This window comes from Rattus norvegicus, chromosome 5 (genome assembly GCF_036323735.1).
Source record: "Rattus norvegicus strain BN/NHsdMcwi chromosome 5, GRCr8, whole genome shotgun sequence".
In the NCBI taxonomy this organism is placed as follows: Eukaryota; Metazoa; Chordata; class Mammalia; order Rodentia; family Muridae; genus Rattus; species Rattus norvegicus.
The window spans coordinates 20139012-20157295 of record NC_086023.1 but is presented as its reverse complement, the minus strand read 5'-3'; the positions used below and the strand labels follow the sequence as shown (position 1 = coordinate 20157295).

Sequence of the window (18284 nt, the reverse complement as noted above, 5' to 3'; positions counted from 1 at the left end):
CTGGCTCAGGAGCACTGACTCTAAATGTAACTCCAGCACTGGTAGCGGCAATTAGTAATCCTTAGTCTCACCTACGGGTCTGTCTTCGCCGCCTGTCCCTATTCCCTGGGATGTTTTGGTCTAATTTATACTAAGTAGAAAACAACATCTCTGTCTGGCCCCACCCCTAGATCTCCCCCTCCTCCCTTCCTTGTTGCTGCTGCACTGCTGCAGCTCCTGGTAAGCCCCATGAAAAGCAGGTTTGGCTCTGTCCCTTGTGTCTGCCAGGGACTCTGTTTGTGAGACCTGCCTTCCCACTCGCGTGCAACCCCTACACTTGGCATACTCTCTCGAGTGGGGTTCTGTGCTCTGCCTGATGCTGCAGTCCCTGGTTCGCAGCAGCAGAAAAAGTGAGTCTGGCCCCATTGCTTGTGTTCTGCCAGGAATTCTGCTTGCTAAGACCTTGCTTGCTAAGAGTGCAAGTGAGCTCTCTCTTTCTGTCTGGGACTTTGCTCCTGTGCTCAGCCCACCACAGCCTTGAGAAAAACAGCTTTCACACTGTGTTTTCCAGCATGCTCACACAGCCACCCACGTACCAGTGCCTCAGCTGTGCATGCCTGAGCGCACACGCTGGAGTCTCTCCCTTGCTCTGCAGATTTTTCATTCCTACCTTGACTTGACATATGGCCCTTACTAATTTACTTCCTGAGGAACACCAGTGAGTTTAGGCGCAGGCAAGAATACATGCAGATGGGCATACCCAACTGGATCTGAAGCTGTAACTGACCAAGATCCCCGATGGAATTACAATTCCACAGGTGGTAGTTTAGCTGGTCTTTACAGGACAGTCTTAAAACCAGTGAATTTTGAAAAGTTGCAAGAGGTCATCTAGGAAAAACAGGAAAACCCATCCCAATTTTTAGAACATCTTACAAAGGCTTTATTGCAATACACTTCTGGGGACCATGAAAACCAAGAAGGTAAGCAACTTTTGGTGGCCTATTTCCTTTCCCAGAGCTATCCTAACCTATAAGACAAACTTAAAAAGCTAGAAAGGGGGCCTCTAACTCCACAGGCAGAAGTTTGGGCGCTGGTCTTTAAAGTGCAGCATGGGAAAGATGAGAAGGCTTGCAGACTAAGTACCATATGCTGGCAAAGGCTGTCCAACCAGCCTCAGCCACTGCCCGGAACTCCTGGTCTTCTAGGGCTGGGAGACCACCAGGCTCCTCCTACAAATGTGGTCAACAAGGTCATTGGGCGACGGCTTGCCCTAACTTCCACAAGCCAAGAGGCTCTGTTCTAGGTGCTATCAAGAGGGACACTGGGCTGTCAATTGCCCTTATGTTGTGCAGGACAAAGGGACATCACATCCAGATAACCCTCCAGTGGATCTCCTAGGCTGGGCTATGGACGACTGAAGGGACCTGAGTTCCCTGGACCTTACCACTGCCATCACTAGCAGAACACTGGGTAACCATCATGGTATGTGGGCAACCTACCTCCTTCCTCTTGGACACTGGGGCCACTTATTCAGTCCTAATGGAGTTTTGTGGACCCATTTCTCTCTCCCATTTCCATGTTGTTGGGGTAGGGGAATAACCTTACCTTCCTCACCAAACCTCACCACTTAGCTGCATTTTAGGGGTGTTCCTCTCATCCATTCCTTTTTGGTGGTCCCAACATGCCTGGTCCCCTTATTGGGAAGAATCTTCTAGCTAAGCTGGGATCCTCTATTTTGCTCCACCCATTTGCCTAAACTCAAGCTCGCCAGCAGCCCCTCTGCTCCCTCTAGCCAGCCAACCTACTAACACGGACATGCTGCTTCCTTTACCAGCTTCTCAGGTAGACCCCCAAGTCTGGGAGGTCCAGAACCTCAATGTTCCCAAACAGTCTTTCCAAATAGGATCTGGAAACTGCTCTCTCTGTCTTTTTGGAATGGCAAATTGTTTTAAGACATCCAGGACACATACTGTAGGACAAATTCTTCCTTCTGCCCCACAAAAAGCTTATCTTAAAGAATGTTGTCTCTTTTGTAAACCTATAAGCTACAGGAAACCCACTCAGACTTATCTCTCATGGACCAAATAGACTCCACCCAAATAATTACATCTGCCTAAAGTTTCTACTTATTACCTATCTCAAAGGGTGAGATTCCTCTGGGTTTCAAATGTACATCTAAGAAAATTTTTTTCTTTTCTCCCAAATACACTTATTCTCAATCTATACTAAATGTGTGTGTGTGTGTGCGTGCGTGCGCGTGCGTGCGTGTGTGTGTGTGTGTGTGTGTGTGTGTGTGTGTGTGTGTGTGTGTGTGTTCCAGCATCTTGTCAAGTCCAGGCGCTTACTACACCCAGGACAGCTCCAGAAAACCAACTTTCATATGTCCAAACTCCTCTCACAGATACAGACATTTCTATTGGACCTGTTCCTTCTGACCTATCCTCAGATGATTCCACAGATCCTGGGCAACAAGGAAACAGCCAACTCTAAGACTGGACAAACATCCCATACCCCCTAGAGACACGTGGCCTCAAATCAAGAAGGAAGTAGTCAGAGATCACGATGACCCAATTCCTGCTCCACCATCGTCTTTCTAAATTTTTTACTTTAATTAAAAAATATTAAACTAAAATGGGTGAATGTTGGTATTCTGTCTAAGCTCCATGCCCACAGCTCCCTGGCAACAGCCAGGTATGCTCCCCCACCCCAGACACAGTTGTCTTGCCACAGCCAGCTGTGCCTGACTATATAAAGGTCTGCTTGGCCCCTCCTCACTCTCTTAGTCTTCTCTTCTCTTCTCTTCTCTTCTCTTCTCTTCTCTTCTCTTCTCTTCTCTTCTCCTCTGCTCTGCTCTGCTCTGCTTTGCTCTGCTCTGCTCTCTTGACCTCTTCCCTTGTCCCTTCTCTCCTCATTCTGTCCCCTTTCCCTCCATGTGCTCATGGGCAGCCTTTCCTCTCTTCTTCTACTCTTCTTCTCTCATTAAACCTTTCCATGTGGAACCATGTTGACTTGGTGTGTTCTGTCTGGATGCGAGCTGAGATTTAAATCCTAACATCAACTCTTCCATTAAAATGGATATTATAGGTCAAGGAAGAGAAGCAATTCTCCACACAAACATATGCATTTGGTTAGTTTTACTTTGGAAGAATGGCTTTGGAATTCCTGTGAGCTCAGTGGAAATGCTTGTAATTATAGCACACGTCTTTGACCCATATTTTCTTTATATATTGAATGGACATTTCCTTAGTTAGTGATTTCATTGTTTTGAAGAGACACTATGGTCAAGGCAACTCTTAGAAAGGAAAACTTTTCATTGGGACTGGCTTACAGTTTCAGAAGTTCAGTATATTATCACTGTGGTAGAAATCATGGCAGTGTGCAGGCAGACATGGTGCTGGAGAAGGACCTGAGGTTCTACATCTTGATCCAATGGCAGCTAGGAGGAGACTGCAATTCCATGCTGGGCAAAACTTGAGCATAGGAGACCTCAAAGCCTGTCCCACAATGACCACTTCCTTCATCAAGGGGACACCAACTCCAACAAGGTCATACCTCCTAATATTGCCGCTCCCCATGGGCCAAGCACTCAAACAAATCTATGGGGCCAAATCTATTCAAACCAACACATTCCACTCCTTTGACCCCTGTAGGTTTGTAGCCACAACATAATGTAAGATGCATTTAGTTTAACTTAAAAGTCTCCATAGTCTATCACAGTCTCAACAATGTTTACAAGTCTAAAGTTTAAAGATACTTCTCACATTCATGCAATCTCTCAATGTAATCCCCTATAAAATTAAAATCAAAAGCAGATAACATACTTCCAACATATCATTTCACAGAATATACATTACCATTCTAAAATGTGTGCAAGGGAGCACAGTGGGGAGATACTGGACAAAAGAAAAGCTCAGGTAGGCAAACTCCAAAATCTGCATCTCCATATCTGATGTCACAATGCTCTTCAAATCTTCAACTCATTTCAGTTTTGTTGACTGTAATGCATCTCTTTCTCTTGGGCTGTTCCCACTCTCTGTTAACAGCTCTCCATGGCAGGTATCCCATGGCTCTGGCATCTCTAACATCTTTGGGGTCTTCAAAGCAATCCAGACTTCACGTTCACAGCTTCACATAATGGCCTCTCTGGGCCTCCATATAGAGACACCCCTGGTATATTTCAAGCCTTAGACACTTTCCTTAGTCTCAGAGAAAAATTCTATCCTTGGTTCTAAAGCCAGAATCACTTGGCAAAAGCTGCCAATTTCTGCTGCTTGGTGGGACTAGCACACCCCCCTTGATTAATTATGTCTTCTGATCATTCATGACCTAAGCTTGATTGTTCTGGAATTCACTCTTCAGACTAACCTTGAACTCAGAGATCTACATGACCCTGTCTCCTAAGTACTGGGATTAAAGACTTATACCACCATGCCAGGATTTCCTTTTCATTATAAATCCTTATAAGCATGCCCGTTATATTGCAAGCAAACTTCAAACAAGGGCAAAAAGCAGCCACGTTCTTCAATAAATATCACAAACATTATCTCAAAGCAATATACTAAAAATTATCTTTCTCTGAAACTTCTTGAGCTAGATCCTCACTGCTCAAATAACCCTCAGCACTACTGTCTCCCATGCTTCTACTAGTATGGCTCACTAAGCCCCACTTAAAGCATTCCATTGCTTTTCCAATCCACAATCCTTAAATCCACATTCCTCCAAACAAGAGCATGGTCAGGTCTATCACTGAAATACCCAACTCCTGGTACCAATTTCTGTCTCTTAGTTAGGGTTTCCATTGTTTTAAAGAAACAGCATTACCAAGGCAACACACATTTAATTAGAGCTGTCTTACAGTTTCAGAGGTTTAATAAGCATGGCAATGTGCAGGCAGACATAGTACTGGAGAAGGAGCTAAAAATTCTACATCTTAATCCAAAAGCAGACAGGAAAAGCCTGCAATTCCATGCTGGGCAGAACTTGAGCATAGGAGACCTGAAACCCTGCCTTCACAATGGCATAGTTCCTCCTACAAGGCCAGACCTACTCCAACAAGGCCATACTTCCTAATATTGCCACTTCCCATGCATCAAGTATTTAAGTCTATGGGGACCAAATGACCACAGACATAATACTTTTAATATAAAAATCTAGATGCTGTGAAGGTCACAGATATGAAAAACAAAAGCAATGGGACAGTTTCCATCTTTGGAAAATGTATAACATGGAGAAAAATCTCTTCAAAGGCACATGTTTATACTATAATAAAGGGGCTGGAGAGATGGCTCAGCCGTTAAAGGCTAGGCTCACAACCAAAAATATACTATAATAAAGTAGTATCAACCCTCTGAGCCTCACATAGGAGGAAGACTTTGCCAACTTCCATGGGTCAGTGGCTTTGATCCTTGGCCCAGTTGGTTTATGTCAGTAACACACACCCATTCATGACCTGACACACTCATAACCTCCTTAGCTTCCCACAATGCATGGTTTCTTCCCATGGCCTAGCAGTCTACCGAAAGGAAGGCTCTTCAAGGAGTCTACTTTATTGGATGAACATGCTCCAATAAGTAATTTTCTTAGGCATACACACTGTATACACACCAGGCTCTAGTAACATAAAACGTTAACTGAAGTCTATTTGATCAGTTTTGCCACACTGTCCTCAAAGGCATATGCATACTTGAAGGCTGAACATGTGGAAATTAAAGATGAATTCAAAAGTGACAAATTATACAATGCAGGGGAGTACAGGAAACATTCCCACAGATTAAAGAGTGGGGATGAGCTAACTAATCCTAATTTAAGATTATCCAATTACCAAGAGGCACTAGCACCAATTCCTCATATTCCCCATCTGAGGCCTTCTTAAACTTTAGTACACAGACATTATGTGAGAATCTGTTTTGTTGTTGTTATTGTTGTTGTTTTTGGTAATTTAATGGATTTTTTAATTAATTAATTTTTTTATTTTTACACTCCATATTTTATTCCCCTCTCAGTCCACTCTCAAGGGTTCCACATCCCATACCTCCTTCCCAAGCCCCCTATACTCCTCCCTGTCTCCAACAACCCCAGAAGACCTCTAAACTTCCTGGGGCCTCCAGTCTCTTGAAGATTAGGTGCATCTTCTCTGTCTAAACCCAGACCCGGGAGTCCTCAGCTGTATATGTGTTGGAGGCCTCCTCTCAGCTGGTGTATGCTCACTGGTTGGTGATCAAGTTTCTAAGAGTTCTCAGGGGTCCAGGTTAATTGAGATTGTTGGTCTGCTTACAAGATTGCCCTCCTCCTTAGCTTCCTCCAACTTTTCCCTAATTCAACCAGAGGGGTCAGCTGTTTCATTGGCTGGGTGTACATATCTGCATCTGACTCTTTCAGCTGCTTGCTGGTTCTTTTGGAAGCAGTCATGGTAGGTTCCCTTTTGTGAACTCCCCATAGCTTCAGTAATGGTTTCAGGTCTTTGGGCCTCCTCTTGAGCTGGAACCCACTTTGGACTGTTGCTGGACCTTCTTCAGGATCTTCTCCATTTCCATCCCTGCATTTCTTTCAGAGAGGAAGAATTACGGGGCAGGGCTTTGGCTGTGGGATAGCAACCACATCCCTCACTTGATGCCCTATATTTGTGCTGAAGGTGTATTCAATAAGTTCTCTCTCCCTTGTAGGGCCTTTCATCTAGGATCTACCCTTTAAGTCCTGAGAGTCTCTCACTTCCCAGGTCTCTAGTACACTCTAGAGGGTCTTTCCAACATCCTTCCTCCTGAGGTTGCCTGTTTCCATTCCTTCTGCTGGTACTCAGGGCTTCAGTCCTTTCCCCCCTATCCAATACCAAATCATGTTCCCCTCTTCCCTTTCCCCCAATCCTTTTCCTTCTCCCCTTATGGTTGCTTTCTTCTCCCTCCCAAGTGGAACTAAGTTGTCCTCACTTGGGCCCTTCAGCTTGTTGACCTTTTAGAGTTCTGTGGACTGTATCTTGGGTATTCTGTACTTTTATTATTTTTTTATTTTTATATTTATTTATTTATTTATTTATTTATTTATTTATTTATTTATTTGCTAATATCCACTTCTTAGTGAGACTATACCATGCTTCTCGTTTTGGTCACCTCACTCAGGATGACATTTTCTAGTTCCATCCATTTGCCTGAAAAAGTCAGGATGTCCTCATTCTTAATAACTGAGTAGTATTCCACTGTGTAAAATGAACCACATTTTCTGTATCCATTCTTTTGTCATGGGACATCTGGGTTGTTTCCAGCTTCTGGATATCACAAATAAGGCTGCTATGAACATAGTGGAACATATGCCCTTGTGGTAAGGTGGGGCATCTTTGGGGTATATTCCTAAGAGTGGTATTTCTGGATCTTTAGGTAGGTCTATTTCCAATTTTCTGAGGAACCTCCAAATTGATTTCCAGAGTGGTTGTACCAGTTTGCAATCACACAAGCAATAAAGGAGTGCTTCCTTTCTCCACATCCTCACAGGCATCTGTTGTCACATGAGGTTTTGATCTTAGCCATTCTGACTGGTGTAAGGCAGAATCTCAGGGTTATTTTGATTTGCATTTCTCTGATCACTAGGGACTTTGAACATTTCTTTAAGTGCTTCTCAGCCATTCAAGATTCCTTTACTGTGAATTCTCGGTTTTGTTTTGCCTGTGCCAATGAGTTCAAAGCTCTTTCCAAGTTTCTCTTCTATTAGAGTCTTTGTATTAGATTTTAGGTTGAGGTCCTTGATCAACTTGGACTTAAGCTTTGGGCATGGTGACAAATATGGGTCTATTTTCATTTTTCTACATACAGCTATCCAGTTAGACCAGCACCATTTATTGAAGATGCTTGCTTTTTTTTTCATTGTATATTTTTGGCTTCTTTGTCAAAGATCAAGCGTGTGTAACTGTGTGATTTTATTTCTGGGTCTTCAATTCTATTCCATTGATCAAACTGTCTGCATCTGTACCAATGCCATGCAGTTTTTATCACTATTGCTGTGTAGTAGAGTTTGTGGTCATGGATGGTAATCCCCCCAGCTGTTCTTTTATTGTTAAGAATTGGTTTTGCTATTCTGGGTTTTTTGTCTTTTCAGATGAATTTGAGAATTGCTCATTCCATGTCTTTGAAGAATTGTGTTGAGATTTTGATGGAGATTGCATTGAATCTGTAGATTGCATTTGGTAGGATGGCTATTTTTACTATATTAATTCTGCCAATCCATGAGCATAGGAGATCTCTCCATTTTCTGAGATCTTCTTCAGTTTCTTTCTTGAGAGACTTGAAGTTCTTATCATAAAGGTCTTTCACTTGTTTGCTTAGAGTTACCCCTATATTGTCTGTGGCTATTGTGAAGGGAATCATTTCCCTAATTTCTTTGTCAGCCTGTCTATCATTTGTATAAAGGAAGGCTATTGAATTATTTGAGTTAATTTTATATCCAGCCACTTTACTGAAGTTGTTTATCAGCTACAGAAATTCTCTGGTAGAATTTTTGGGGTCACTTATATATATATACTATCATATCATCTGCAAATAATAATACCTTTAATTCTTATTTACAAATTTGTATCCCCTTGATCTCTTTTTGTTGTCTTATTGTGCTAGCTAGCACTTTGAGTACTATATTAGAAAGATATGGGTGAGTGGGCATCCTTGTCCCATCCCAGATTTTAGTGAGATTGCTTCAAGCATCTCCCATTTAATTTGATATTGGCTGTTGGTTTGCAGTAAACTGCTTTTAGTATGTTTAGGTATGGGCCATGAATTCCTGACCTCTCTAATATTTTCAACATAAAGGAGTGTTGTATTTTGTCAAATGCTTTTTCTGCATATAAGGATATGATCATGTGATTTTTTTTCTTTGAGTGTTTATATAGTGGATTATGTTAATGGATTTTCTTACATTGAAGCAACCTTGCATCCCTGGGATGAAGCCTACTTGATCGTGGTGAATGATGGTTTTGATATGTTCTTGGACACAATTTGTGAGAATTTTATTGAGTATTTTCACATCAATATTCATAAGCGAGATCAGTCTGAAGTTCTCTTTTATGGTAGGGTCCTTGTGTGGTGTAGATATCAGAATAATTATGGCTTCATACAATGAATTAGGTAGTGTTCCTTCTGTTTCTATTTTATGAAATAGTTTGAGGAATAGTGGTATCAGGTCTTCTTTGAAGGTGTGGTAGAATTCTGAATTTAATCCATTTGTCCCTAGACTTCTTTCTTTCGTTCTTTTTTTTTTTTTTGGTTGGGAGGTTTTTAATGAATTCTTCTATTACCTGCCCTTGATTTAACTTTAGTATGTGGTACCTGTCTAGAAAACAATCCATTTCTTCTAGATTTCCCAGTTTTGTTGAGTATAGGCTTTTGTAGTAGGATCTGATGATTTTTTTAATTTCCTCCACTTCTGTTGTTATGTCTCCCTTTTCATTTTGATTTTGTTAATTTGGATACTGGCTTTGGACCCTTTAGTTAGTTTGCTAGGGTTTTATCTATCTTGTTGATTCCCTCAAAGAACCAACTTTTGCTTTTGCTGATTCTTTGTATTGTTCTCTTCGTTTCTATTTGGTTGATTTCAACCCTGAGTTTGACTATTTCTTGCCTTCTACTCCTCTTGAGTGAGTTTACTCCTTTTTGTTCTAGAGCTCTCAGGTGTGCTGTTAAGTTTCTAGTATAAGATCTCTCCAGTTTCTTTACCAATGCACTTAGTGCTATGAATTTTCCTCTTAGCACTGCTTTCATTGTGTCCCATAGGTTCGAGTATAATGTGTCAACATTGTCATTAAATTCCAGGAAGTCTTATCTTCTTTATTTCAATCTTGATCACATTACCACTGAATGGAGAGTTGTTCAGTTTTCACTTGTATGTATGTTTTCTATTGCTTTTGTTGTTATTGAAGACGGGCTTTATGCCATGCTGTTCTGATAGGGTGCATGGGATTATTTCAATCTTCTTGTATCAGTTGAGGGTTGTTTTGTGACCAATTATGTGGTCGATGTTGGAGAAGATGCCGTGAGGTGCTGAAAACCAAGTATATTCTTTTTTTTTAGGATGAAATGTTCTGTTAAATCTGTTTGGTTCATAATCTCTGTTAGTTTCACTCTGTTTCTGTTTAGTTTGTTTCAAAGACCTTTTCATTGGTGAGAGTAGGATGTTGAAGTCTCCCAATATTATTGTATGAGGTTCAATGTGTGTTTTGAGCTTTACTAAAGTTTCTTTTATGAATGTGGGAGCCTTTGCATTTGGGGCATAGATGTTCAGAATTGAGACTTTCTCTTGGTGGATTTTCCCTTTGATGAATATGAGAATCTTACTAAAACTTAGATTCTGAGCCAGTGGGTATAGAAAGGGACCTGATATGTTGTAAGCTTCTAGTGTTAGCTATGCTAATATGTTAGAGTCCATACATCTGCAGAATTCAAAAGGCTTTGTAGACCCAGCCTCCATTACTGGAAAATGTATAAGCACTTCATCCAAAGTAAAGAAACCAATAATATATTCATTAATCTTAATTTCATGTTTATGACCCAAGGATCTCTGTTCTTTACCAATTACAATTAGGTTGATACAAAATGAATTGTGCTTGCAGATTATGAACTTTTGGCTATTATAACTAAACAAAAATACATCTTAATTGATCAAACTAGGGACCATTATATACTGTTGCTGATAATAAATAATTTTTTATTCAAATGACATAAAATTTGTGCTTTGTGGGAGGTCTTCCATTCAAAAAGTCATGGATAGGCTTGAAGAGGTTTTGTTGGCAGAAATGAGGGTAATACAGTGGATGAGACAGAACTTTCTAGCCCAATATCTTCATCCTTTGTCTCGGTGATTGTCCCATATGCAGTTAGAGATTGTGAGGCATCATGAAAAAGAAATGAGTCCATTCCATTGGACCAACACTACTGTAGCTTCTGCAGTCATGGTGCAACCCATAAGTTTGCTGAGCCTATTTCTCAGACGTGGTTTTACTGATATTCAAGAAACTATCATAGACAGCCCTGCTGTAGATGATCTAATTGACCATGACTATTTTTATGCAAGTTTGCCATTGGAAAAAGCTTGGGAGCTTCTGGTTGTGTGCAATCTTTTTATCACATGCCACAATCTCATCAAGAATTTATTCATCACTGAATAGAATTAAGAGAAAATGACAGTTCAAAAGTGACAATTTTTTCCAGCCAGCTCATAGGCACCCATTGAGTCTTTTTACCTTTTCAGCTTGCTCCATGTGGTCACCTCTCAGTTCTTTGGCTAGTTCTCCTGTAGCTGTAAATGTATCAGGTTTGAAAGGGGCTTTCACTTAGTTATTGATGTTGAGACACTGGTTCCTGATAATGAAGGTTCTCATCCACTCTGCAAAACTACTTAAACCATCCCTCATTGCACTGTACGTTCATCAGCAGCTCTTGAGTCAAATACGTTGTGAAGTAGCAAACACCTCTACTGCTTTATGACCCATTTTAAATTTACATAGGAATATAGCTTTATTTTCCAGTCTCCATCTGCACCCAGAACTAAGGCCTAGGACACAGCCTCCAGATCCAAAGCCTATCCAGACACAGCTCGTCTCCCAAGAGTGCTCTGACTCCTATGATCACAGGCCCACAGGAAGAATAAGCTCCAGTCAGAGACAGCAAGACCAACTAACATCACAGACAACCAGATGGTGAGAGGCAGGCATAAGAACTTAAGCAACAGAAACCAAGACTACTTGGAATCATCAGAATCCAGTTCCTCTACCACAGCAGGTTCAGGATACCCCAACACACCAGAAAAGCAAGGTTTGGATTTAAAATCACATTTCATGATGATGACAGAGGACTTTAAGGACATATTAACTTCATTAAAGAAGTACAGATGAACACAGGTAAACAAATCGAAGCTCTTAAAGAGGAAACACAAAGACTCTTTAAAGAGTTGCAGAAAAAAACAACCGAATAGATGAAGAAATTGAACAAAAACATTCAGTATCTAAAATGGAAATATAAACAGTAAATAAATCACAAAGGGCGACAACCCTGGAGGTAGAAAACCTCAAAAAGAGATCAGGAGTAATAGACAGAAACATTACCAACAGAATACAAGAGATAGAAAAGAGAATCTCAGCTATAGAAGATATCATAGAAAACATTGACACAATAGTCAAAGAAAATGCAAAAATGAAAAAGCTCTGAACCAAAATATCCAGGAAATTCAGGACCCAATGAGAAGATGAAATGTAAGGATAATAGGTATAGAAGAGAGCAAAGATTCCCAACTTGAAGGGCCAGTAAATATCTTCAACAAAATTATAGAAGAAAACTTCCCTAACCTAAAGAAGAGATGCCCATAAATATACAAGAAGCCTACAGAACTCCAAAAAGATTTGAACAGAAAAGAAATTCCTCCTGTCACATAATAGTCAAAACATCGAATGCACAAAACAAAGAAAGAATATTAAAAACAGTAAGGAAAAAAGGTCAAGTAACATACAAAGGCAGTCTTATCAGAATTACACCAGACTTCTCAACAGAGACTATGAAAGCTAGGAGATCCTGGGTAGGTATCACACAAACCCTAAGATAACACAAATATCAGCCCAGGCTACTATATCCAGCAAAACTCTCAATTACCATAGATGGTGTAACCAAGATATTCCATGACAAAACCAAATTTATGCAATATCTCTCCACAGATTCAGCCCTACAAAGGAAAACTCCAACACAAGGAGGGAAACTATTACTTGTTGCAAGTAATCTTCTTGCAACAAACCCAAAAGAAGATATCACACAAACATAATTCGACTACAAAAAATACCCCAAAATAACATGAAACAGCAATTACTATTCATTAAATTTTCTAAACATCAACGAACTCAATTCCCCAATAAAAAGACATAGACTAACAGATTGGATACATAAACAGGACCCAGCAGTTTGTTGCATACATGAAACACACCTCAGTGGCAAACACAGACACTACCTCAGAGTAAAAGGCTGGAAAACAATTTTCCAACAATGGTCCCAAGAAACAAGCTGGAGTAGCCAATCTAATATCAAATAAAATTGACTTTCAACCAAAAGTTATCAAAAAAGATAAGGACACTTCATACTCATCAAAGGAAAAATCTACCAAGATAAACTCTCAATTCTGAACATCTATGCTCCAAATGCAAGAGGACCCACATTCATAAAAGAAACTTTAATAAAACTCCAAACATACACTGCTCCTCACACAATAATAGTGGGAGACTTCAACACTCCACTCTCACCAATGGACAGATCATGAGAACAGAAACTAGACAGAGACACAGTAAAACTAACAAGTTATGAACCAAATGCTTCATAAAAGTGGAGCAGGGAGTGAAGCAAAAGTCATCCAGAGACTTCCCCAGCTAGGGATCCATCCCATATGCAGCCATCAAATCCAGTCACTATTGCTGATGCCAAGAAGTGCTTGCTGACTGAAGCCTGATATAGATGCCTCCTGAGAGCCTCTGCCAGAGCCTTACTGATTCAGATAAGGATGCTTGCAGAGAACCATTGGACAACCACGGGGACTACAATGGAGGGATTAGAAAAAAAAAAAGACTGAAGGAGCTAAAGAGGTTTGCAACCCCATAGGAAGAACAACAATATCAACCAACCAAACCCCCTAGACCTCCCGGCGACTAAACCACCAACCGAAGAGTACACATAGAGGGGACCAAGGCTCCAGCTGCATATGTAGCAGAGAATGGTCTTGTCTGGCATCAGTAGGAGGAGAAGCCCTTGGTCCTGTAAAGGCTCATTTCCCCAGTGTAGGGGAATGCCAAGGTGTTGAGTTGGAAGTGGGTGGGTTAGAGTGGGAGCATATTCATAGAAGCTGTAAATAAATAAAATATACAATATATAAAAAAGAATATAGCTTTAATTTGCTTTTTTTCTGTAACATCCTTTCCATAGTATAAAATAAATATAAAACAAACAGAAAGCCATTAACCAAAATCACAAAGGGAAGGAAACATATTAAAATGATGTATGACTTAACTATATTTATTTAAGAAGGCATTCTAATAACACACAGAAAATTTCAGCAGTGTAAAATTGCTACAATTACTTTTGCACTGATGTAATGCATTTACTGTGTAGTAAATGTGATTCTTTCTTAAGGTTTATACATACTCTTTCTATCATACAGAATTCCAGGATTTATAAAGAATGGAAGTCATTGCCCCCTTTCTATACATAAAGAGAATCCTGATATGTTTTGGGGGCTCAAGACAGATCAGTCATAGAAACAGGACCACACCCCTGAATATGTAGATGAGGTCTTCCCAAGCTCTGAGGACAAACAAATTGGAAGTGCCTGCTGTGAGACACTGTCTTAAGAGCTGCTGCTTGGGGAAGAGTTCCTAAAAATCCTCCTCCCAATCATCCCCAATTCTAAGAGCTACGGTTAGATTTAATACTACCTGCCTTGATTGTCTCCCTAACGAAGGCATCTGGGTCCCACAGTGGCCTCAAGGGAAAAGCTCAGAGCCCTCACACAGCTGGTAGAAGAACAGCTGGTGCTACAGATTTGAGGACCAGTAACAAAACAGTGTGAGCCTGGGGTTCCCCACAAATAGGTTTACCACACGTTTCAGCCATCCCTGCCAATGTCCCCCTATTAGTAATAGACAGATCTTCATAATAATGAAATATCTAAGGACCTAGAAGCTTAGCCAATTAGTTTTTTCTTCCCAGACACTCCTCCCTGCAAAAGGTTTTTAATCTCAGGCCTGCCCCGAGAAGTCCCACCGCCATTAGGAGCTGTAGAGAAGTCCTCCTAGTACAGAGCCAAGGACTAATCTTCTGTGGAAAGCCTCTCTATGTTCCCAGCTGTGGCCGCCATTAATCCCAAGCCTACAGCCAACTGCAGACAAGCCAAGGATTCCCACCACGGGATCAGCTGGAGTTCCCCCCCCCCTTTTCTTTCAGGCTGGGAAAACCCTGCCGGTGAGCCCCCCACTCCATTCTCGGCTTTTCCTCAGCATCCAAGGGCACCTGAGTGTCCAGGAGCCTGGGAACCAGACAGCTCGGGGTCTTCTCACAGCCCTCCCCACACGAGCCAGCTCTGGCTGGCTGTCCCCATAAATCAGACTATTCCCCAACCACAGAATGGTTTTCCACAGCTGACACTCACCCGGTGGCAGCATGGGGTAAGCATGCCAAACTCCCTGTGTCCTGCCCCCCCAGTGGCTATGCCTTGCAGTGGAGCAGATGCGGAATCCCCCACCATTAACCCAACAACTGCTTCTCACTTCCTCTGCCCCTGACTATGCTATCCTATCAAGACTCTATTCCTCCTTTGAGCTTTTCTTCGAAGTTGGCCTTTTCATCTCCTTCCAATCTACATTTAGGATTTACCAACCAAGAAAAAAAAAAAACAGGGAAAACACAAAGATCAGCCTGCTTAGAGCAGCAGCATCACAGCAGAGCAGGCCCTTCCCTCACTACATCTTAGGCCTGCCTAAGACAGTGAAGAAACTCAATGAAGAAAGTTTTCAGGCTTTGCTTAAATGCTTGTTCTCTCTAACAGGAACACCTAAGACAATGTTCATGCTTCTCAACCCAAGATTTCCATGTCTCTTTATTTAAATGTTTATTTTCTCTTTATTTAATGTTTTTTTTTCATGATTTATGTCCAAAAAATTTCCTCTAAGGTTTAAAAGTCATCTAATCTACTCACACAGGTCAAACCAACTAATCCTTAATTAACCAGTTTCTTTCACAGACAAACTGTTACTGCCTGTCCCAGATACATAACTAACATGGTGTTTTCTTCCTCAGTCATTTAAAGCAGAGATAAGGATGCCTTCCATGACTAAACTCCTCAAACACCCTTGTATTTCTAGAATCATAACAGACCATGATGTGTTCCCAAGCAAACCATCACAGGCTTAACCCACACTACCCATCCAATGCAGACATCCCCCTGCTGGTGTTCTTCTCCTCTGTTGTGATCACCTTACAGGTTTATCTACAATGCTGCTCCCACAGATCCAGCCGAGACTGAACACCATCTCCTTGGACCTGCCTGAGACAACAGAGATGTCTTCCTCCAGACACCTCATCTGACTGAAGACTCCCGAGACACATGCTGAGATCCAGATGACAGCTGAGACCCACAGACTTGAGACCTTCCAGTTACAGATGAACTCTCTTCACAAAGCCAAATGGCTACTGAACTTGGGGAAAGTTACATGATAGTGAGGAAAACATGATGTCTAGCTAGATTAATCTAATGTTGTTTAAAAACAATGTTAATACCCTCATACTATTCAACACATGGGACAATTACTTGGTTCAATGAAACTTTGTCCCCCCAACCCCCACCCTCAAACCTCATTACCACTCTAGTTTACTTGTACTACCCCTCCAGCCTATTTAGTGTTTTCTTTGGGTACTTCAATACCATGAAAACATTTCACTACAAATGATACCTCATTTAAAAAAGTAAAAGGGGGAATTGTGGGGTGGCAGGCAGTGAAAGGTACCCTGATTCCTGGTCAAGACAGGTCGAATACCCGGGAGACCCTAAAAGGGATGGCAGATGCATTCCCAGCCTCCTAGATTAGGGCCTCACTAGCAGCAGCCCCCCACAAACCCCTGTAAAGAGGTTTGTGACAGCCCAGTTTCTTAGAGCAATGACCCAAACTCCTCCTCCACAGGTGAGGACATGACCACAGGTCATATAGGCTCAAGACAGATCAGTCATAGAAACAGGACCATACCACTGAATATGTAGATGAGGTCTTCCCAAAGCTCTCAGGCCAAACCAATAGGAAGTACCTGCTGTTAGACACTGACCCATTCAAAAAAAAAACTTTATTTAAGAGTCTTCAGGATTAAAGGTGTGCAGGAATGATTCCATCATCTGATAAGAGTTGTAACACTGCCGCTTTGGGGAGGGATCTCCTCTCCCAAAATCCCTGCCAGAAACTCCCCTGCACCCCTCGATGATGACGATGACGATGCTAGCCAGTCTCCTGCTGGCTCAACGATGATGACGATGACGATGCTAGCCAGTCTCCTGCTGGCTCAACCTGGCTGAGCAACCCACGTGGCAGCAGTTGAGCAAAGGAGAAGAACTGACAGCTGGGGCAGCACAAGCTGTTCCCTCTCCCTGCCTGAGTTCTCTCCCCGTCTCTGGAACCTGCACCTAGCCAGTCAAGAGATCTCCATGAAGAGCACCCTGCACCAAAGCCCTACAGGTATGGAAAAATTAGATGACATATTCAATGTCACACAGGTGCCATATTGGAAGCTAGAACCAATTGAGCTCACCTGGATTACATTCTGGTGTTGGTACCAGGACTAGTAACAGTGACTGCACTTTAGAAGCACTCAGAAGGCTTTTGAAAATCTCAGTCCTCACACTGCACACAAACAGAATGAATGGATTCTCTGGAAGTGGAGGCAGTTGTCCTGGTTTTTAAAGCTCTCTAAGTTTTCCAATGTGCAGTCATGAGCCTCTAAGATTCAACCCTAGGGAAATGTTTCCTGACAAACACTGAGATAATTTATCACCACATCTATACATATGACATATGACATTATCAGGATCATCATGCTTCTGAGGATGACTTGGGGTTTTAATTCTAACATGCACTCTGAATTAAGAACTATCCTTTCCAAGAAACCATTCAAAACACATGTTAGAGAGAGTGACCACCTTATCAAAGTGCTCCTCCAACACTGTGGCAACCATGTTTCATTAGTAAAACTCCATTAATCGGCATAAAAGTAGATCTCCAAGCTCAGAGTTGAAGAAGCAAGACTAACTGGATATTAGAGAGGCTAGCTGCTGGACCCCCAAGCAGCCTTTTCAGACTTGTGACTAAGGTTGGCCTCCATAATTCCCTATTCCTTAGTGTACAAAGACGCTCTCAAGGATAAGGAACTGCTGATCAATTAATGCACTATAAAACCATACAGCTTTTGACTGGCAGGGGGTGAGAATTAGTAAAGTACTATTTAACTGTTCTTGTTGACTTTTGGCCAGTGCTCCTACAGACTACATAACAGCAGGCTATATTCAAACCATAGCAGCTCAGAGCTCTCACAGCAAAACATTTGTGGGAAAGCAGTTTAAATAGCCATGGGCAGAGCAATATCTGAAAGTACGTCAAAGTGCAGAACGTGCTTCCGTCACTCCAAGAGTTTCCCATATCTTGTAATCAGGGCACAACTTTAACTAGATTGATGATTTTTTTAGGACAATGGCCCTAAAGAAATTGTCCTGAAAGAAAGAATTTTTTAATGTAATCTTCCTCACTTCCATGTATAAGAGAGATGAAT

General features: G+C 41.5%; 1 protein-coding gene across 7 annotated transcripts in view; it reads right to left on the bottom strand.

Annotated features, from left to right (window-relative positions):
- Positions 1-18284, bottom strand: part of Rp1 (RP1, axonemal microtubule associated) — a 462084-nt gene that overhangs the window by 223516 nt on the left and 220284 nt on the right. The window contains exon 20 of one of the 7 annotated variants that reach the window (XM_063288398.1): positions 6974-17191. The exons of the other annotated variants lie outside the window; for them this stretch is intronic. Coding sequence (XP_063144468.1) covers positions 16961-17191 — 231 coding nt within the window. The 3' untranslated portion in view covers positions 6974-16960. Of the gene's footprint in view, positions 1-6973; positions 17192-18284 lie in introns of those variants that run through there. 7 annotated transcript variants of the gene reach the window in all.